The sequence below is a fragment of the Pleurodeles waltl genome, chromosome 2_2, assembly GCF_031143425.1.
Source record: "Pleurodeles waltl isolate 20211129_DDA chromosome 2_2, aPleWal1.hap1.20221129, whole genome shotgun sequence".
NCBI lineage: Eukaryota > Metazoa > Chordata > Amphibia > Caudata > Salamandridae > Pleurodeles > Pleurodeles waltl.
This window is the reverse complement of record NC_090439.1, coordinates 1,154,899,986-1,154,922,993: the sequence shown is the minus strand read 5'-3', so window position 1 is coordinate 1,154,922,993 and position 23,008 is coordinate 1,154,899,986. Positions and strand designations below refer to the sequence as shown.

At 45.6% G+C, this 23,008-nt stretch overlaps 1 protein-coding gene across 1 annotated transcript in view; it reads right to left on the bottom strand.

Moving 5' to 3' along the window:
* Positions 1 to 1,013: 1,013 nt before the first annotated feature.
* Positions 1,014 to 23,008, bottom strand: part of LOC138274906 (ly6/PLAUR domain-containing protein 2-like) — a 30,970-nt gene continuing 8,975 nt past the window's right edge. The window contains exons 2-5 of the mRNA XM_069219023.1: positions 12,432 to 12,560; positions 6,196 to 6,312; positions 3,170 to 3,341; positions 1,014 to 1,314 (exon numbers count right to left, since the gene is read on the bottom strand). Of these exons, the coding sequence (XP_069075124.1) occupies positions 3,172 to 3,341; positions 6,196 to 6,312; positions 12,432 to 12,560 (416 nt within the window). The 3' untranslated portion in view covers positions 1,014 to 1,314; positions 3,170 to 3,171. The remainder of the gene's footprint in view (positions 1,315 to 3,169; positions 3,342 to 6,195; positions 6,313 to 12,431; positions 12,561 to 23,008) is intronic.

Genomic DNA, 23,008 nt, shown 5'->3' with positions numbered 1-23,008 from the left:
AGTCAGAAAGAAAGTTGAGAAGAAAGAAGTAACATGAAACAAATAAAATTGAAAGTAAAAACATACTTAGTGGTTAAAAGGAGAAATCAATAGGAGAAAAGAAGGAAGGAAAGGATAAAGGGAATGGAGGAGAAGGAACTTGAGCTCTGTAACAGGCTCGCTTTATACACAAAGCTCAGGCTATAAACAATGCACTCACACAAATGTAGAATAGCTGCTTTGGTGTCCAATGGCACCCGTGTCTACTCTGTACCAAGCTTCATGGCGTCTGTTCTCACGTCCAACCTTTGCCCTTCCTTTGTGGGGTGAAGAGTGGTTTATGGACCTGATATTCATGAAATATACCTTTCCCAGGAATCCAAGAGAACATATACAAGATGTGCAAGGAATGCAACCTCTCTTACACTCAGACTAGCAAAGCACTAGGGTCACAGCTGCACAGCTCACAGCTGCACACACTGGGTGTGTGTAACAGGACTTTGTGTACAACAATGCATTGCACATGTTAAGGAGCGGTCCACATCTGTGTGTGAGTGTAGTGTTTTTGCACTATTGTGTGTGCACCACAAGGCCTTTTCCAGTTGTAAGAAGTAGCCCTTCTTGTGTGTTCCTCTGAGCAGCACAACATCTGTGTGTGTATGTGTGTGGATGAGTGTGTCTATGTGCATGTGCAAGATTTAGCATTTGATAGGGAAAGGCATTCAGTATGCTTGTAAATTTTTTTCTAGTTAAGGTGCAAGCACTATTTTGTGCCCAGAAATACCTTTTCAGTTGTTAAGAAGCCCATATCCTGTTTGTGCCTGTGTGTGTTTACTACAACAGTGGTCAATGAGCAGCACAACCTTGTGTGTCTCTATGTGGGCCGCTCTGTCTCACTGCACGTGCAAGGCTAAGTTGTTAAGGAGAAGCACACAGTTGTGTATGCACTGAACACAACAACATGATATCCCTCCCAGCACCGGCTTGTGGGTGAATGTCTTTATTCATTTTTCAGAAATGTACAAAACAACAAAAAGGGAATGAAATTCTTTATTACCAGAAATGAAGTGAATAAAACACCAATAAGTAATTGAAAAATCTTTCTTATTCTATAACATAGTTACTACACAACTATACCCCTTCACTGACAGCTAGTGGAAAGATACATTTATGTATTATTTTAATGATAATGATTTATGTAGATACAATATTTTAATGATGAATCGATGGGAACTCTACAAAGAAGTAGACATCCATTACTAGTCAAAAGACTTCATGTATTATCCAAAGAGAGTCCACAGAACTGCAGAAGCAGGAGATTTGGAAACCACTGATCTAGAGAGAAACAGGCAGGGACATTTTAGCATGATGAAGACAAAACAATAATGTGTACAAATGATTAAAAATAGGCAATACGCAATAGGCATTTTTATCATAAGATCAAGGACATAGCACAAAAAAGTAATAAATCTGCGCCCACAGATTTTCTTCTACGTGTGGTTGCAAATTTGCAATTTTATGGAATTCACCAATTCCTACTGGAATCAACATGGAAGGTTCACCTGGTGCAGGTTTACATGTGGATTCCACTGGGAATCAGTTGACTCCAAATTTTGCCTGCATTTGCTCTTGACAGAGTACTCCCTAATGGAGAAATCTGTACAGAGTTAACGTATTCCCTTGTGCAAATGCACTTGTCCATTTTATTTTTCTTCATGATGAATACATTTTTCACTGTGTGGAAAGCCCTTATCTCACACCCGTCTATGAGGAAATGTGAGGGTGACCCCTTCTCATTCCCACCATAGAAGATGAGTAACACCAGCACCTTGCTCAAGTATATCTCCAACCATTTCCAGGTGGGAAAGGGTGAGATCGTAGGTTGGAATGCCAACCAAGCAGGGGCAGCTCCTCTGCTATGGCAGAGAACCGTTGCCCCCATCCCCCACTAGCAGCAAGAGCTGCAATCCTTTAATAATAAAACGATAATAAACAATGTTTATTACTGTTTTATTTTTAAAGGGGCAAGGCCATGGGAGTGATGAATAGTGAGGGGAGAGCACAGAGCACTCCCCTCAGAGCCGTTTATGTTTGGCCGGCCGTCTCGGGACGGTCAAACGCACATGCGTACAGGGGCTCTCTCCAACCCGGCACTGAGTTGCCAGGTTGGAGAAGGCAAGCCCAGGCTCCCAGGCTGCGTTGGAGCACACAGCGAGGGCTCTCCAGCTAATCATAACGCTCCTCTAAGCAGCGTCATGATTGGCCGCAGGACAGTCTGGGAGCCTGCTGTGCAGCGAAGAGAGGTGGTGAGCTTCAGATACGTTATTTTTTAATATATTTATTTATTTTTGTGTTATATCCGCCACCTCCACCCCCACCACATTGCCCAGTCGCGACTGCAACCAAGTACCAAATTTGTGGGTGTTCCCAAACTTTAAAGGCAGCTACAACTTCAAACACACATCTTCCCACTCCTTTTGTGGACTCATGGCTACGAAGAATCCCTTTGTGTGGTCATAAATTTACGTTTACCACCAGATTCACCCCTGTGAATAAGGCCCAGTGTTTTCTCAAATTCCTCAGGGCACCCTCTCATGTATGTCCTAAAATAAGGAGTGGTACAACAATTTCCAGTGCATCAGGCAAAATTGCATTTTGTGTTCTGGAACAGTCATCACTCAGAAAAAGCTATAATTTGGTGCCCTTTGTAACAATCTCAATCTATTTCATTTTCCTCTGATCTCATAAGCTTGTTGCTTTCCCATAATGCAAAAATGGGGCTCTCCCATAGCAAGTGTACAACGGCTGCTGTATCTGCAGAAATATTCTGGTCATTGTCATGTGTATTTCAGGATTAAACGTGTTAAGTTTGGGGTGACCAATACTTAAACAGAATTAGATGATGTTAGGTGTATGGGCAGACCCCTTTAAAGTATTGCCTAGGTACATTCAATATTCCTTTCAAATCGACTTTGTTAAGGTGTCTATTACAGTTCTTGCTTTTTATTTCCCACAGCTACAGCAATTAAACAAATTCTCAGTGACATAAAACTATAGCAACAGTAAACTTTTGAAGATATGGTCAAAATTGTTTTTCAAACATTCCACGCTATTAGCATTGTGTAACTCTTTCTTGCAAATGTTTGTGTGAATGTTATGAAAGAAAGATGGTCCCACTAGGGCGTCTTACCTTTAAGTGCCGACTCTAAGCAAGAGTCCTTCTTTCTGGAGTTTCCCTCCCTGGTCTAGGTTCTTGAAAGGAGCTACGTTGCACAAGTATTCGTTACAGCAGGAGATGGTAGTAGCACGGCCCATGGTTGGTGAACAAGTAGATGCACACAACTTGGTGATGTGCAAAGCCCCTATTAAGGAAAAAAAGAAAAGGCTGTGATGGAGATAATTCATTTTATACCTAAACCGCACAAACCTGACTACCTACAAAAAAAATCACTACTTCTGCTTACATGTTCTGTGGGATCAAAATACCAAAGCAACGCTGAATGACTGATATGCTGTTGCCACATGCAACTAATTCTTAAGCAGAGTACTCATTTAAAACACCACACCCCACTTCTAAACCGGTTGAAAATTCCATTTGTAGAATAATCATAACTCTCCATGTATTTTCTTCATGAGTTTCAACTGTGTGATGATGTTTTCAAATACCTAAATACAGAAACGAAATAGGGTCCCACTGAAGGCCCAGCCTAGACAGGACATCCATTGGTCTGTGTTCAAGTAGCTATCACCAGAAGTTCCTCAATAGCTTTCAGAATTTGACGAATGGATTGATGGGTCTTTACAGCACAAAAGGAGGTCATCAGTGTATGATAAAATCACATGGGATCTTTCTACCAGATCTGCTACAGTAGGTGTAAAATGATCTCTAAATATACAAGCAAGTGTAAACAACATTGGTGAGAGGGGACACCTTGCTAAGTTCATGTCTGTCTTACACCTCAGTGAGATACAAACTACCCTTTTTACAACTTTCTAGGCTTCCCCAGGCCCTCTACCAGAGTGTTAATTTTCCTTAAAGCAGTTGATTTCGGCCTCCATGTGTGTGTTCCTTGAAAGGCTTTCCAACAAATCAGCAGTTCACATACACATTTAGGGATTCTTACTAAATATGCCTGAAAATATAAGCTTAAACCAGAAGAGCCTGAGGCAAAACCATTTTCCCTAAATATTCACTACTGTCTATCCAATAAAAATAATCAATGGCTATGACCATATAGTCCCTCACAGTTTAGTTTATAGACATATGAATAATGTGTTATTCTCGGCAAGACATATGCGGCAACTTTTATAGTGCTACAAATACTAAGGGCCCGATTCATGAAGGTAATTACGTGTGCCAAAGCTATGTGTGCAGAGTCTCTGCACTTGGGGTGGAGTTTCCCCACTCAGGGCCAAATGTCTGCATGGTCAATTGCACTGAGTGTAAAGACTTAGCCACAAGTGCGGCAACTCCGCCATGAGTATGGAGTCTCAGCACTCATAACTTTACTATATGCAAGTACCTTTGCGAATAAGACACACAGTTTTCAATCAAATCTCTCAGTCATCTGGATGGCACAGAGTGTATCTTGTTTAACTTGTGTCATTACACATTCTAAACCACCTGAACATTACATCATAGTCCAACTACACACTATTTTTTACTCTAACATCTTCTGGAATCCACTCATGGTTTCATCCAGCAGACAACTCTTACAAGGTCACCTGCAATGCACTCTGTTTAACCTCCCAATTACATTTGTCTTTTGTTGTCATGCATTCTGTTATATCCTTCTCTGCTAACATCTTGGTGGCAGATTTGATACACTCGAGGTCTCCAAGCTGCAGCACACTTTCCTCGACATTCCCAGGGTTCCATGAACGTTGTAGTTGGTTTCTAGAAAGTATTCATGTTCGATGGCTCAAGTATAACACTTCATTTGGCTATCAAAGGCCAGCACAGCAAATGATGTATTATTGTGTGTATTATGTGCCATGTTCTGCTATACCACCATCCACTACGCCATCACACAGCCTATATATTGGTGCATGGTCAATGTGTATGCCCCCTTAAAGCACTTCTGGCAGCAGACCGTGGTGGTCATTCTGACCCTGGCGGTCTTTGACCGCCAGGGCGGAGGACCGCGGGAGCACCGCCGACAGGCCGGCGGTGCTCCAATGGGGATTCCGACCGCGGCGGTAAAGCCGCGGTCGGACCGGCACCACTGGCGGGGTCCCGCCAGTGTACCGCGGCCCCATTGAATCCTCCGCGGCGGCGCAGCTTGCTGCACCGCCGCGGGGATTCCGACCCCCCCTACCGCCATCCAGATCCCGGCGGTCGGACCGCCGAGATCCGGATGGCGGTAGGGGGGGTCGCGGGGCCCCTGGGGGCCCCTGCAGTGCCCATGCCACTGGCATGGGCATTGCAGGGGCCCCCGTAAGAGGGCCCCTACATGTATTTCACTGTCTGCTGCGCAGACAGTGAAATACGAGACGGGTGCAACTGCACCCGTCGCACAGCTTCCACTCCGCCGGCTCGATTCCGAGCCGGCTTCATCGTGGAAGCCTCTTTCCCGCTGGGCTGGCTGGCGGTCTGAAGGCGACCGCCCGCCAGCCCAGCGGGAAAGTCAGAATTACCGCCGCGGTCTTTCGACCGCGGAACGGTAACCTGACGGCGGGACTTTGGCGGGCGGCCTCCGCCGCCCGCCAAGGTCAGAATGAGGGCCCGTGTGTCTATGTACCATGCACACACTCCACAGTTAAAAGTAGTTGTGGTCCGTCTGATGAATCACATTAATGGAAACTAGTGTGATAACTTTTTGGAAACTTGTCCTTCCAAGGTCACTAGGAGGTAAGTTGTGGGTAATTAAGGAGGGTTGGGTGAGAAGCAGAAATGTTTGTGATCAAGGGAAGTCACCACATAAGGTAGCAACTAGACTGTCAATAGAAATGGGATCTCCTGTTGCTTCTCCCTTTAGCTGGAACCTAGGTGCCAAATTTGTTTCTGGCAGGGGCACCATCTGAACAAAGGCTGTCTTTGGTAGGCACAACATAGGTGTCACATAATAATGAGGTACAAAGAACATGTGATAGACAGTAGATAACAATGCCTTGAAGAATGTTAGAGTTTCACTGAAGATGGTCTGTGGAAGCCACTTTACATTCCTGAAAAAGATACATCTCAGTCGCTGATTGTAAATCTATGTGATTTCTTACCATCTGAAATAGTGAGGTTTGTCTTGCAAAATGGCTCGTCCTCCTTGCATTTGATGGGAGTTATGCATCCATGAGGGCTCCTTGCGTCAGTACACACGTAGCACTCTAAAGCACGTGCTGTAAAAAGGAAAAAGGATTACGCAGTCAGGGATATAGTAATGCGCCATTAGACTAATGGTTAAGATCCAGGTCTTGACTGTGGAAATACTAGAAAAATGTTGGAATTTTAAGGTAAGCACAATTGGTCGCAGGATTTAGAGAATATTTGAGAAGGAGAGACTGGAGTGCAACTAAGTGAACTGGAAGCAAACATGTTCCAGGGCAGTTCGAAAAAGTTAGTAACCTTGCGAGGTCATCTCAATGTCCTAGGAGCTCCACAGGAGGATTTCTGCCTACTGAAACATAAATACACATTAGGAATATGGGAACAAGCCCAGTGGATTCTTGTCACAAAAACCAAGTGTAAGGAAATGCCTCCTTGTCATGGTTACCCCCTGACTTTTTGCCTTTGCTGATGCTATGTTTTGAATTGAAAGTGTGCTGAGGCCTGCTATCCAGGCCCCAGCACCAGTGTTCTTTCCCTAACCTGTACTTTTGTATCCACAATTGGCACACCCTGGCATCCAGGTAAGTCCCTTGTAACTGGTACTTCTGGTACCAAGGGCCCTGATGCCAGGGAAGGTCTCTAAGGGCTGCAGCATGTCTTATGCCACCCTGGAGACCCCTCACTCAGCACAGACACACTGCTTGCAAGCTTGTGTGTGCTGGTGAGAACATAATGAGTAAGTCGACATGGCACTCCCCTCAGGGTGCCATGCCAGCCTCTCACTGCCTATGCAAGTATAGATAAGTCACCCCTCTAGCAGGCCTTACAGCCCTAAGGCAGGGTGCACTATACCATAGGTGAGGGCACCAGTGCATGAGCACTGTGCCCCTACAGTGTCTAAGCCAAACCTTAGACATTGTAAGTGCAGGGTAGCCAAAAGAGTAGATGGTCTGGGAGTTGGTCAAACACGAACTCCACAGCACCATAATGCTACACTGAAAAATGGGAAGTTTGGTATCAAACTTCTCAGCACAATAAATGCACACTGATGCCAGTGTACATTTTATTGTGAAATACACCCCAGAGGGCACCTTAGAGGTGCCCCCTGAAACCTTAACCGACTATCTGTGTAGGCTGACTGGTCCTAGCAGCCTGCCACGACCGAGGCATGTTGCTGGCCCCATGGGGAGAGTGCCTTTGTCACTCTGAGGCCAGTAACAAAGCCTGCACTGGGTGGAGATGCTAACACCTCCCCCAGGCAGGAGCTGTAACACCTGACGGTGAGCCTCAAAGGCTCACCCCCTTTGTTCCAGCACCACAGGGCACTCCAGCTAGTGGAGTTGCCCGCCCCCTCCGGCCACGGCCCCACTTTTGGCGGCAAGGCCTGAGGAAATAATGAGAATAACAAGGAGAAGTCACTGGCCAGTCAGGACAGCCCCTAAGGTGTCCTGAGCTGAAGTGACTCTAACTTTTAGAAATCCTCCATCTTGCAGATGGAGGATTCCCCCAATAGGAGGATTGGGACCCCCTCCCCTTGGGAGGAGGCACAAAGAGGCTGTACCCACCCTCAGGGCTAGTAGCCATTGGCTACTAACCCCTCAGACCTAAACACGCCCTTAAATTTAGTATTTAAGGGCTCCCCTGAACCTAAAGATTTAGATTCCTGCAACTACAAGAAGAAGAGGACTGCGTAGCTGAAAAACCCCTGCAGAAGAAGAAAAGAAGACACCAACTGCTTTGGCCCCAGACCTACCGGCCTGTCTCCTGCCTTCTAAAGAAACCTGCTCCAGCGACGCTTTCCCCAGGACCAGCGACCTCTGAATCCTCAGAGGACTGCCCTGCTTCAAGAAAGACAAGAAACTCTAGAGGACAGCGGCCCTGCTCCAAAAAGACTGCAACTTTGTTACAGAGGAGCAGATTTAAAGACCCCTTGCAAATCCCCGCAAGAAGCGTGAGACTTGCAACACTGCACCTGGCGACCCCGACTCGACTGGTGGAGAACCAACACCTCAGGGAGGACCCTCCGGCGACTCCGAGACCGTGAGTAACCAAAGTTGTCCTCCCTGAGCCCCCAGAGCGACGCCTGCAGAGGGAATCCCGAGGCTCCCCCTGACCGCGACTGCTTGACTCTAAAATCCCGACGGCTGGAAAAGACCCTGCACCCGCAGCCCCCAGCACCTGAAGGAACGGAACTTCAGTGCAGGAGTGACCCCCAGGAGGCCCTCTCCCTTGCCTAGGTGGTGGCTACCCCGAGGAGCCCCCCCCCTTGCCTGCCTGCACTGCTGAAGAGACCCCTTGGTCTCCCATTGACTCCCATTGGAAACCTGACGCTTGTTTGCACACTGCACCCGGCCGCCCCCGCGCTGCTGAGGGTGTACTTTTTGTGTGGACTTGTCCCCCCCCCCGGTGCCCTACAAAACCCCCCTTGTCTGCCCTCCGAAGACGCGGGTACTTACCTGCTGGCAGACCGGAACCGGCGCACCCCCTTCTCTCCATTGAGGCCTATGTGTTTTGGGCACCACTTTGAACTCTGCACCTGACCGGCCCTGAGCTGCTGGTGTGGTGACTTTGGGGTTGCTCTGAACCCCCAACGGTGGGTTACCTTGGACCCCAATCTTAACCCGGTATGTGGTGTACTTACCTGCAAAACCTAACAATACTTTACCTCCCCCAGGAACTGTGAAAATTGCACTGTGTCCACTTTTAAAACAGCTATTTGTGTTTTATGTGAAAAGTATATATGCTACTGTAATTATTCAAAGTTCCTAAAGTACTTACCTGCAATACCTTTCAAATGAGATATTACATGTAGAATTTGAACCTGTGGCTCTTAAAATAAACTAAGAAAATATATTTTTCTATAACAAAACCTATTGGCTGGATTTGTCTCTGAGTGTGTGTTTCTCATTTATTGCTTGTGTGTATGTACAACAAATGCTTAACACTACTCCTTTGATAAGCCTACTGCTCGACCACACTACCACAAAATAGAGCATTAGTATTATCTCTTTTTGCCACTATCTTACCTCTAAGGGGAACCCTTGGACTCGGTGCATGCTATTCCTTACTTTGAAATAGCACATACAGAGCCAACTTCCTACACCAAGGACAAGGCAGGGCTGAATCCATATATCCTAAATTGAGAGAGAAAGGGGATATGGTGATTCATGAGCAAGACAAGGTAGACAAGATAACCAAGGTTTTAAATGTTTTATCAGAGTTTGCTCACTCCTAAAGCTACCTAAAATAATAATGCATACATTCAAAGGCCCTCATTGAGGGCCTATGGAGCCACTAGCCTTAAGGGTTGGATGGCAGAGGCACCGCCACAACAGTCCACCCTCAGCCAGCCCACCCTATTTAAAGACCCTTGGCAATTTAGCAGCCTCTGCTGAAACATGCAGATCTAGTTGTGCACCTATTGTCTGGAGGAATATCCCTGTCTCCATCAGAACTGCCCAAACACTGCTCCAATTTAGGATGACGCACCTTTTTTAAGAACACTACATCTCAATGCATTAACCACCCATACCAGCTACCTCTAACTATCACTTTTTGACTTATGCTTGTCTGTGACCCTTCACAGCACTCCTCTGCCATTTGGCTAAGTTTGCTTTATAAAAAATACCACATACATAAACTTTAGTTTAGGATGGCTGGAAAGCCGCAGCCTACCACAAGCCCCTTGACCTGTTACATGCCTTCTTCTTCAAGCCGTCAATAACTGACCTGTCTGGCTTCTCATGGACCGAGGCTCTTTTACTCTTCCTATTTTAATCAAAACATTTACAACTCTCTTGTAACTTCACACAGTCAGCAATACGTTTGGAAGCCAAATTTTCCACTCTCACTTCCTGAACCTCTTTTTCCTCTTAGCTTTTGGGAGGATGGCAAAAATAACTCAAAGGTGTACAAGGGGTCTCTTAGCTTGACATGGGTAAGATTTTATATTTCACTGTTTAACTCACAACAGTACAAATGCCAACAGAAGCTCATAAATTTGGTTATAAATATGGGTGCACTTTATTTTGGCCTGTGTTATCTAGTTTCATTCACAGTTTTTTTGTTCCTCAGATCTTTGAACCCATTCAGCATGTTGACTGGCCTGATGTATGCAAGTTAATGAAAAAATGACAATTGAGAAACCACAGTGGAGGAAAACTAAATCATGGAAAAACTATTTTAAAGAAAGACAATTTTAAGGAAATAAAATAGATCAAAAATTAAAGGAAACATGTTGAAGGAAGGATTCATTTGAAGCAAATAGCCAAAATCACACACTTGGCTGAAGATTAGGGGTAGTGAGCGTTTTTTTGGGGTTCAAGGACAGGTGATGTTTAGGCGCAATGAAGGGTGGAGTTTAGAGCTGGTGAATGTTTTTAAGGGTCATTGATGGGAACAGTTTTGGAGTGGGGAAGGGTTTTTAGTGTTCAGAAATGGGTGAGGTTTAGGATAGCTTGGGTTTTAATGGTTTAAGGTTTAGGGATTGGGGAGTTTAGGGCTCTAGGGGTCATGAATGGGTGGGAACTAGGGATGGTGAGGTTTTTTCGGGTTCAGGGATTAGTAGAGTTTAGGACTGGTGCAGGGATGAGGGATGAGTAGGGTAGAGGCATAGTTCATATTTAGGTTCAGGAAGAGGTGGAGTTCGAAGGTAGTGAAGGTTTTTGATTGGTTAAGAGATGGATCAAATTTAGGAGTAGAAATGGACTAACAGGGTGAGGGATGGGTGGGGTTTTGGTGTGGTGAAGGGATTTTAGGGTTCAGGGATTGCTTGAATTTAGAGTTAGAAACAGCATTTAGGGTACAGCAATTGGTGGAGTGCAGTTTATGTTTAGGACGTAATTTTGAGGGGGCAGAGATTGATGTTGTTTGAGGTAGTGAGGGTTCTGCGGATTAAAAGCATCCAAAATAATTGTTTGACAGTGTAAAAGATATAAATCTGAAATTGCCTTGATGTAAAGGAGTGAAATAGATTCCTTTGACAAAGATATTTCTGAACGTAAGGCCTGCAACTATTTCAGTTTGAACTTAAAAAGAAAATATGCCAAAGCAAATTTTGAAGAAAAAGACATGCTATGTATTGGTTCATGTACAATTGTAAATGCCATTCACCCTGACAATTTCAATTAAACATTTTAGGTGAAATGGTTTCTCAGTTACTATATTCTACTAAATTGTTTTACCATGAAATTACATACAACCTGCCCACTCTTAATGTGCACGGTTGCCAAGTTGTTTCTTATCACCCAACATATCAGTCTAACCTATATTCTTCAAATCTTTTGATTTCCTTCTTTTTGATACTCATAAATACCTTCCTCAAATGGCCTATGAAACTGTTCTTCTTATACTCCTCACAGATTCTCTGGCCATGATCATCAGAGCTATCAAGTAAGTTTCAGTCCTGCTAAAGGATAGGTGTACATAGGTCACTCCCGAAAATAACAAACCAAGTAATGCACAGATCCCTCATTGTTGCTTCTCTAAAACTACAAGCATTCATGTACATGTGCTTTCCACCTGCCCAATCTAATAAACTCCTTCTTGGTCATCCCAATCCCCACCTCTTTGATGGCTGTCTGAATTTGGAGAGAATGGGTGTTGAATGAGGCAGCAGGCAACTTTTGTCTGTAAAGGCAAATCCTCATAACCACTAGCACCTAGAATCCTTTCACTCTTCTTCCGTCTGATCTCAGAGGAAACACTTAACTCATTATATACTCTTACTACAGCCCTTGGGCATACAGAAACCTCCATCTAAACTCTGCAATCACACCACATTGGTCTTTGACTTCCCTTTTCACAGAGCCCCCCCCCCACTTCATCCATTTCCACTTCTTCTCACCACAAACCAGCACTATGGAAACCCCATTACCACCTCATCACTCTGAAAGCTCTAAGAAATGTTGTGAAAAACAGTGCCCTTTGTAACACACTCTCCTAACAAGAATAAAACATGATGCCCAAACATTTCACAAACCTACTTCAAGCTGTCTGCCACCACAGTGTTCTCCAATCTACAGTGTCCTCTCTCATCCATGAGCAACATTCAGGCATCCTTCTACTCAATTCAGTCCCAACATGCCATATTCCAATATATTTTCTTGAAATGTTGGAGGGGCAACATTCTTCTTGCTCAAGTGATTCTTTGCCCCGGACACAAACTCTCTCTACACCATCTTGTTAGTACCTAAAGTGGTAGCAGCAACCGAGTCTTCCAACATTCGTCTTGCGGTCATCTTCCCAGCTGCCACAGGATTTCTGGCATCGGCGTGGGTCTCTTTCTGGCCTCCGGAGTCAAGCCACAGAACCTCTCCCACTGGGAATGAGACATCACATAAGCTATTTTGTTGGACACACCAGGAACATGGCGTGCGCGGAAAACAACATACAGAGCCAAGCATCTCAACACAAGAGCTCAACCTATACAACCACCTATCCTATGCTGACATCTTATCTAAAACATACACCAGCATCACATTATCCATTGGAAATATTGCTCTGCAGTCGGGCATGCTTCACCTCACACCACCAAAGTCACCCACACATGGAACAAGGCTAAAAATGCAATTCTGTTTTTTTTTTTTTGCATTCAATCCTTTGACCATCTCTCAGCACTTGTTCTGAGTAATCACTCAAGCCCAAAGAGCCTGCAGAATCCAAGCATAATTCTCATTGCCATTGTTTGCCTTCCTCATTCAGTGGGTGTCATTCTCTGGAGAAATATTCCCTGACCAGAAACAATGGGACCTCCCTGTCTCAGTGAAAGTCATCCACCATCTTGGTATCCAGCTGGACTTCAATTTGACAGTTGAATCACAGGTGAAGAAGGCAGTAAATACCCGCTTTGGCCAACTACCAACCATCAAAAGAACCTTCCCTTAATTTACATCAACTTTCACCTTCCAGTTGTGAGTGTTTCATGAAATTGAAAACTAGACTAGACTAATCTATATATTTACCAGTTCCTACAAAAACGATTCCATCCCTTGCAAACTGTACACATATTTGTGGTTCCTGGAGCAATTTATCAGAACTCCTTTATCTTTTTTGGCCCTGAAGATGCCTGTTTATTTCCTTAGTATATACCTGTGTACATCAAAACAAGACTTGCTCATGGTACTAAAATCAAGATCAGTGACCTATGGAAGAAGGGTGTTCTTCATACCCACTGTCATATTATGGATCTAATGTGTAAGAAGAAACAAGCTAATAATTTTTATAAAGCACTATGTCTTCTAGATCTCAATGACATACTGAATTCTCTCTAAGCCACTCCTTAGGAAGATGATGTCTTACCATCGACCTTCATCAAAGCTCTCTCGAGGTGCTCTCTTACTCCTACTTACTATTGTCAACACCAGCCTCACTCAAGGCATCTTCTAAGAAGCTCTCAAGAGAAGCCAGAACATCCCCCATTCCTATAGAAACCTACAGCAGACCCTGATGACCTCTTCAATTGCTGGTGACATCGCTCACCTACCATTCATTAGCAAAATCAATGAAAAAACAGTCTATGTTCAACTCCACGACCACAACAGTGCTAAGCATCTCCTGCATGACTAACACTCTGGCTTCTGATGAGGCTGCAACATGGAACGTGCTACCTTATTTTAAGAAATAGAGCCTTATCACTGGGAACCAAGTACCCCGTTATAGCAGTTGACTGTCTCAGTGTGGCAAAGCAGTCCTAGGCCTATTCAGGGTAGGTGCTGTAGGCTAACAATCCCAATATGCTGGCAAGGAACAACAGCACTCAATAAATTACTGTCTAGTCAGTGTTTTTTCTTTTTCAAAAGGTACATTACTTACACGCACACTAGGTAGATGTATATACTTTGGTAAGACCCACATACCACATTCTACCCTTAGTGGGTCCTGAGCCCCATGATCACTGTAATAGCACACTATGAGAGAGTGGTGTTACTTATTAGGCAGGTCTACAGACTTTGTCAAGGGGAAACACATCAAAATAAATAAGGCAGGGCAATTGGTTTTATCAGGGTGTTGACTCATTACTAATGATAATCACATGTTAAATTTCATCATTAAAACTAATAGAATCAAAAACCATACTAAAATGCATTAATTATTAATGTGAATATTGCAATGTTCATCCATATTATTTGTCAATAAGTATTATAAATAAAGCATTTAATTTCAACACAATCAGAAACCTGTGTCATAGTATTTCGTTTACATGTCTCAGACCACATAATGCAGCTATACAGCCAACCACAAGAAATGCCCAAATCCAGATCTCTTGAGCCAAAACTCCAACTCTACTGTAGGTGTGCCTTTAAACTAGTAGAAACATTCTCCCAAAGTCACGTTTACTAGGGGCCAGGAGACTTAGGGTCGGTTTATTAAACAATGCTGGGGCTGCTGTAATCCCTGCTGCATCCCACAATACTTGGCCAATTCATTGATATTGCCACTGTCCCTCCCTGCAACACCACAAGAAAGAAATCATGCACACATAAAGCCCTTGAAGGGCTTTATGGATTGCTCCTCTCTGTAACAGTAAATATTTAATGAACAGCTATCTCAACTCTGTTTTTGCATGGATTCACGCCACCTGTCTTCTTTCCATGTTTTTTCTCTGGGCCCATCCAGTGCAAAAACAATGCGGTGACGGATGAAATGCTTGAATTTCTCTCAGCCAATGTCAATTGCTCTAGCCGCATTCCAATCCATCATTTTTCACCCACCATCCCACCTCAGGTTGGATCCAGCCATATGCAAATCAGCCCTGACGCTGCTCCTCATAGGAATAGTCCAGCCCAGACTGCCAGGTCAGGTCCTCCCTGAAACAGAACACTAGCATTTTAGAAGCAGTTTAGCTATAGTTAGGACTCTTCAGCCAAGTGCAGCTTGATTCTAGTGGCACAATGAGCCTAGGACCCACATCTGGGCATACCCAGCACACTTAGGGCATCAAATGGAAAAACAACAAGGTCATAGATGGAATACTTGAATTAATCTAAGCCACTTCAATCGCTTGGGCGGAATCCCATTCTATCATTTTTCACCCACCATGCCATCTCAGTTTCGACCACCAATATGCAAATTAGTCTTGACCCTGCTTCTCATGGGAAGAGTCCAGCCAGAACTGCCAGGAAATGTCCTCCCTGAATGGGAACACAAGCAACCTCAGACTGATTTCTCCCTAGTTAGGGCTCCTCAGCCAGGTTTAGCTTGGTTCCAGTGGCGCTGTGAGCCCAGGACCCACGTCAGGACATCTCCAGTGCACTTAGGGCATCAAATGCAATAACACAAGGTGATAGGTGGAATGCTTCAATTAATGTCAGCCACAGGCAATAGCTTGGGCTGCATCCCAATCCATTGTTTTTCACCCACCATGCCACCTCAGTTTGGATCAGCCAAATGCAAATCATTCTTGACCCTGCTCCACTGGGAACAGTCAAGCCTGAACAGCCAAGCCAGGTCCTCCCTGAACCAGGCAACTTGGGATCTGTTTCCCACTTGTTAGGGGCTCATTAGTTAGGTATTGCTTGAGTCCAGTGTTGCAGTGAGCATGGGACCCATGCTTGGGCATACCCGTCACAGTTAGGGCATTAACTGCAACAACAAGGTGATCAATGAGATGCTTGAATTAATCTCAGCCTCTGGCAATAGCTCGGGCCATATCCCACTCCATCTTTTTTCACCCACCATGCCACCTCAGTTTGGTGCACTTTAGCATGTCACCCTAATTGGGACAGAAACTAAGCTATACCCGGCTGATGAGATTGTAACAAGGCCAGAACCAGTCCTGGGTTGCTCATGCTCCATTTCAGGAAAGACTTGGCTTGGCAGTCAGGGCTTGACTGTTCTCATTGGAGCAGGGTCAAACCTGGTTTGCATATAGCTGGGTGTGTGCAATAAAAATGGATGGGATACAGCCTGCGTGATTACCAGCGGTTGATATAAATTCAAGCATTCTATCCATCACTTTTTATGCACCCTAATATTATAAGGCCTACACCAGGTGAGCACATATCCTCTTAGAGTCCCTTCTGCTCCAGGCTACCTGTGCACAATTACCGGGCTGCGCACTACAGTAGTCTTCCCCCCACAGCCTGCACATGTGTGCAAGTGCACACTTGTTCATGGGTAGCCAGCTGAGTGCCTCTTATCCTAGATGTGTCACAGAGGCATCCTCTTAAAAGGTGGCAACTGTGGTAAACACAATCAGACCAATTACTGTGAATTGGCAGTGAATCAGAGGTAGTCAGACTCACCCACTGTAAAGATCCAAAAACAGAGCAGTCATAGGTGAAACATCTAGGTGGACTAAATGAGCAGAACTTATGTGCTACACTCAATCAATCAATCAATCATAGCATTTGTAAATCGCAGCACTATCACCCCTAAGGGTATCTGGGTACTGACGGTGCCGTGTCTCAGTTGAAGAGCCACATCTTGAGTCTCCTTTTGAAGTCCCCCAGGGAGGGAGCTGTTCAGAGGTGTAGGACAAGCTGTTCCAGGACTTGGCTGCTGCATAGGAGAAGGAGTGGCCTATGTAGCATCTGCGATGGATGCGGGGGTGTGTGTGTGTGTGTGTGAGGTTTAGAGACGTGGAGCGTAGTTGTCTTGCTGGCATGGTCAGTCGATAGTTAATGTAGGATGGCCCTATGTTGTGGAGAGCCTTGTAATCGAGTGTGAGGATTTTGAATTGGCATCTCTGTTGAATGGGGAGCCAATGGAGGATCTTGAGGTGCAGGATGATGCTTGAGCACCTGGGGAGGTTGAAGATGAGTCTGGCTGCAGTGTTCTGTAGAGTCTGAAGTCTTTTAAGTTGCTGGAAGGACACTCTCACATAGAGAGAGCTGCCATAGTTGAGGCAGGTGGTGACCAGAGTATCCGTGACTGACTTTCTGGTGTCGGTAGGGATTAATTTGAAGATTCTGTGGAGCATATGGAGGATGTAGAAGCAAGAGGAGGGGACTGAGTTTACTTGTCGATTCATGGATAGTTGGCAGTCGAGGATGCCGCTAAGGTATTGCCTGTGGTCCGATGGAGAGGGCTTTAGTCCGAGATCTGCTGGCCATCAGCTGTGGTTTAATACAAGGTGTTCTTCCCGGAGATCAGGACCTCTGTTTTGGCATGGTGATCCTGTTGTGGAAGTAGTCTGATAGGGTGTCACTGAGTTCCTGGGATGAGTAGATGCATGTCTCATTGGCTATTGGGTTAGATAATTCCTTGATGATTCTGAAAAGTTATTTTGTGTGGCTGGCTGTGGTGACGATGCAGGTAGTGATTGCTGCTCTTTTTGCTGCCTTGATGTGGTGGTGGTAGTTGTTGAGGGCTGCATTGTAGGCGGCTCAGTCAGAGGGGTCATTGGTCACGTGCCATTGTGTCTCCAGTCGGTGGAAGTTGCATTGGGAGTTTCTGAGCTCCTGATTGTACCATCTCACTGGCTGGGAGGTGTTGTTGCTTTTAGCTGGTTTCAGCAGGGTGACTCTGTCTGTGGGTTTGGTGGTCCAGATGATAAAGTTTTGGACGGCCTGGTGCCTAGGACCTGTGTCCAAAGGGTCTTGGTTATCTTGCCCCAGCTTCAGTGGGGGGTGCTGAGGTGCTTGGATGTAGTGTGCTGGGAATTAGAGATGGTAAAGTGGATGATGACGTGGTTGGTCCAAGTGAGTTCAGTCACATGGGTGAAATAGATTCTGTCGCTTCACATGGGTGAAATTGATTCTGTCGCTAGAAGTGAAGATTGCATCCAGTGTGTGTCTGGCTTTATGCGTGGTTTTGGTGACCAGTTGGGTGAGGCCGATGTTGCTGAGGTTCTGTATGAGGGAAGGGGAGTTGGTGTAGTTAGGGTCATTAAGGTGGAAATTGAGATCACTGAGTAGGATGCAGTGGAGGGAGTCCATGGCAAGGGGAGTGATGAGGTTGGCGAGGGCATGTCAGAAAGCTGTGTGTGGTCCCCGGGGACTGTATGTGAGTGTGCCTTGCTTCATGGTATTGGAATTGGTCTGGAGTCGGAAGTTGAGGTGTTCCATGGGCGGTGTTGGGTCATTATCGATGATGGCGCATTGGATGGTTCCCTTAAAGATGATGGCATTGCCCCGGCCGTGTTTGATGGTGCGGTCTCGTTGTATCATCTTGTAGCTATTAGGGATGCCCGTCGCAATGTTGGAGTTTGAAGAGGGTGTTAGCCATGTTTCGGTGATGAAGGTGACATCCAGGTCATGGGTGGTGATGGTGTCCTAGTTTCCATGGCCTATTTGCATAAGGAGCAGGTGTGCAGCAGGATGCACTGGAGTGGCACTTGGTTGTTTCTTAATTTTCTGTCTGGGTGCAGTGTGGGCATTAGTGTGCTCAGGTTTGCCCTCGTTGTAGGAGGAACTGCAGTATAGGCAGGTGAAGGGCCCCTTGGTTGAGCGTGGGGAGACCATGAAGCAGCTGTTGATGGGGTGTCTGACCTTCAGGGAACGGAGCTCCTTGTTGGTGTAGCAGTGTGGAGTGGGAGGACGAGGGGCCCTGGCACTGTGCATGATTCAGGTGCAGACCGGCGCAGACAGGCTTGCCTTTACTGTGCCTTCGGAGCACCTGCAATGCGGCCATGCTTCAACCTCCATTATATGTCCTGGGAGGTGGGGTGGACTGTGGTGAGAGGTGGGATGGTGGGAGGGCAGGAGTGGCGGTGGTACAAAGGAGGTGTTGGCAGGGGCATGGGAAGAGGCAATTAGTCTCAGAAATGTGGGCGGAGCTGTCACAATCAGGCTCAGGAATGTGGGGTGGAGCTGTTGCAATCATGCTCAGGAATGCCTACGGAGCTGTCAGTGGCAGACAGGCGGGCTATGGAGCTGCTGGGGAGCTGTGACTGGCCCAATGGCACATCCTAACCAATGCTCTCTTGACCACAGATCAAGATGACAACCTTCCTTTTGCTATTGTTGGACAACTTAGTTGCCTTTGACACAGTCAACCATCCCACCCTCATACGCACCCTGGAGTGTTGTATGGGATTCACCAGCAATGATCAAAAAGAGGAACAAGGAGACTGATAAAGGTCCATCAAATGTCCTCTCTAGAACTTAAACCTATATCAAAAAGTGTAATGTTCTGGATAGCTCCCTAACCTCCATTGGGAGTAACAAACTAAAAATAAATATAATGGTTTTATTTATTTCTCCACTGGTCATAGGAATGGCCTTTTCAGAATGCAAGGATCCTTACCCTCCTAAGTGGTATGTATCATCATTGGATCCTTCTACACACCAGGGAGGCTGAGTAATGCCTAGTGGTCCCTTCAAATAGGGGCACTGTGGTAGAGATTTTTTTTCTGCCCTTTAAGTAATGATAGTGAGCCAGTGATGATAGTGGTTTGTGGTGTATAGTAAAGGATAAAATAAAACTGCCTGTAAATGCCACGGTAAATCTCTTATTTTATATTGGGATCCCAGTGAACACAGTGAAACACACTGACATCAGGCAGAAAATGGGGGTAACCATGCCAAGAAAGAGGGTACTTTCCTACAGGGCAATAACATTTGTTCTTCTATTCCGTGTCCCCGCAAGTCTCCAGATAGAAATGGTACCTCACTTGTGTGGGTAGGTCTAATGCCCATGACAGGAAACGCAACATGGACACATCACATTTTTACCTTGAAATCTGATGTGCTTTTTGGAAAGTGCTAGCAGTGGATTTTGGTCTCTAGCTCAGCCGGGCACCTAGGGAAACCTACCAAACCTGTGTATTTTTAAAAACTAGACACCTAGGGGAAGCCAGGATTGAGTGACTTGTGGGGCTCTCACAAGGTTCTGTTACCCAGATTCCTTTGCAAACGTCATAATTTGGCAAAAGAAAACGTGTTCCTCACATTTCGGTGACTGAAAGTTCTGGAATTTGAGAGAAGCCACAAATTTCCTTCCACCTAGCATTACCCCAAGTCTCCCGATAAAAATGGTACCTCACTTGTGTGTGTGGGCAGGCCTAGTGCCCATGACAGGAAATGCCCCAAAACACAACATGGACACATCACATTTCCCAAAGAAAACTCACCTGTTTTTTGCAAAGTGCCTAGCTGTCGATTTTGGCCTCTAGCTCAGCCGGGCACCTAGGAAAACCTACCAAACCTGTGCATTTTTTAAAACTGTACACCTAAGGGAATTGAGGATGGGGTGACTTGTGGGGCTCCCACCAGGTTCCGTTACCCAGAAACCTTTGCAAACCTCAAAATTTGGATTAAAACACACTTTTTCTTTACATATTGATGAAAGAACGTTCTGGAATCTGAGAGGAGCCAACATTTTCTTCCACCCAGCTTTTCCCGAAGTCTCCCAAAAAAAATGGTATCTTACTCGTGTTGGTACGGCTAGCGCCCCTGACAGGAAACGCCCCATAACACAACATGAACACATCACATTTCCCAAAGAAAACTCACCTGTTTTTTGCAAAGTGCCTAGCTGTGGATTTTGACGTGTAGCTCATCCGGCACCTAGGAAAACCTAGCAAACCTGGACATTTCTGAAAACCTAAAACCTTGTGGAACCCAGGATGGGGTGACTTCTGGGGCTCTCACCAGGCTCTGTTACCCAGAATCCTTTGAAAACCTCAAATGTTTCCAATACTTTTTCCCCACATTTCGGTGATGGAAAGTTCTGGAATCTGAGGGGAGCTGCAAACTTCCTTTCACCCAGTATTCCCCCAGCACTCTTGATAAAAATGTCATCTCACTTGTGTGGGTAGGTTTAGTGACCCCGACAGGAAATGCCCCAAAACACTATGTGGACTCATCAAAATGATCAAATACAAAACTGCCTGTTTTTGTGGGGGGAATCTGCGTTTTTGGTCCTGGGCTCAGCAGCCATCTATGGAAACCTAGCAAACCCAGACATTTCTGAAAACTAGACACCTGAGGGAGTTCAGGGAGATGTGACTTGCATGGACCCCCCAGTGTTTTCTTACCCAGAATCCTCAGGAAACGTCAAATTTAGCTAAAAGACTCCCACTAAAAATGATACCTCACTTGTGTAGGTGGTCCAAGTGCCTGTGGCAGGGAAGAGCACAACACATGTCGAAATTGAGGGGGAACCAAAGCGAGTCCAAAAGGGAAGTTTGAAAAAAACATTTTTAGGCTGACAAGTGGGGCAGAATTTTTATTGGTATAGATGCAATAATGCTGGGTGGTAGGAATTTTGTGAATTCCTGCAGATTCCGAAAGGTTCCATCACAAAAATGTGGCAAAAATGTGTGATTTCAAGCACAGTTGGAGGTTTGCAGGGCATTGTAGGTAAGAAAATGGTGGGGGGTGTATGTGAAGCACACCATCCTGGACTCACCCAGATGTTTAGTTTTTAGATGTGTCTAAGTCTTGTTGATTTTTCTACAAGGCAGTGTCCCAAAGTCCAAAAGATGCAGCCCTCACCATTCCAAGTGGGACGATTTGGGGAGTTAGCCAAGCTCTCATGGCCTAAATGTAAAACCAAAACTCAAAATAATCAAATTTCCTCTTGCTTGCCTTTGGGATAAGACCTTTTAGTGTGCGGGGGAGAGCTGAAAGACTGTTACACCTTTCAGTTGGAGTGGGGGCATAACCATGCCCATACTGGCTGGTAGCCACCAACCCACTATTTGTATTTTAAATTCCTCAGCATCTATTAGGCTTTCTACCCCCCAGGGAGTGCATCGGGGGTAATTGCCCCATCTGTCCACCGGTGGGAAGAACACCTTTGTCCCCATTCATTTGGGGTGGGGGTATGGCCCAAGGGGGCAGAAATGGCCAACTGCAATGTGCCCCCAGGGTGAGCGACCCTTGCCCAAGGGGCTGCACCCACAAACAAAACACACACAACCCCCAATCCCTGGTGCCTAAGTGGTGTCTGCCCCCCTGGGGGTGAATCAGGCTAATAGTAATAGGACGACCAGCCCCCAAGGGTGCCAGAAATGGCCTAAAATAAATTTGCCCTCCGGTGGGGCGACCCTTGCTTAAGTGGTCGCTCCCCATCTGTAAAAAATAAAAAAATTAAAAGTCCCTGGTGCCCAAGGGGAGCAGAGATGGCCCAAAATAAAGAGCGACCCTTGCCTAGGGGTTAGCTGCCCTTGTGTGAAATTGGTGCAGAAACAAATCCCCCAATCGGAAGAGAAATTAAAGCCTTTCTCTTCCAAGTTTCTAGCGCAATTGGAGCGGCGTCCGATGAGGTGAGCACACAATCGTGCACTAATGTCATCAGACGTCACTGGGGGCGAGGGTGGAAAGGGAAGCGATTTGTCATTTGGCACAGGTGCAGGATGTAATTGTTACGTCCTCGGCACCCGAGCGGTGCTGCCGAGGACGTAACCGTTATGTCCCTAGCACCAAAGGTGTTAAAGACCACTACATCAAAATGTATTACACATTCACAACCCAGCCTCCTCTCCTCTTACTTGAGTTTAGCTTGTCCTTGACCATGTACAGTGATCCATTTCCTTTTGGCTAGGTTTGCCCCTTAGAAGTACCATAATGTTAGAAATAACTAGATACAGACATCTTTTTAGAAAACTCTTGAAAACATGACATTTTTAATGCATAGGTTCCATTTAGCCTTTTTTGACTCATTATAACTTTCCTACTTGTTGTATTCTGAATTCTTAGTGCCAAAAAGGTCTGTGATCCTACACTCAAGAAACAAAACATAACATAACAATGCCCCAAGACTGAGCATGACCCAAAATACGGTGGTCTCAGCTGCACCACCACAAGTAGAACTTCTCTGGTGCGTTGAGAGTAGCTCTCCTGTTGCAGGCAAAAGTAAATATTGCTGACAACTTAGCAG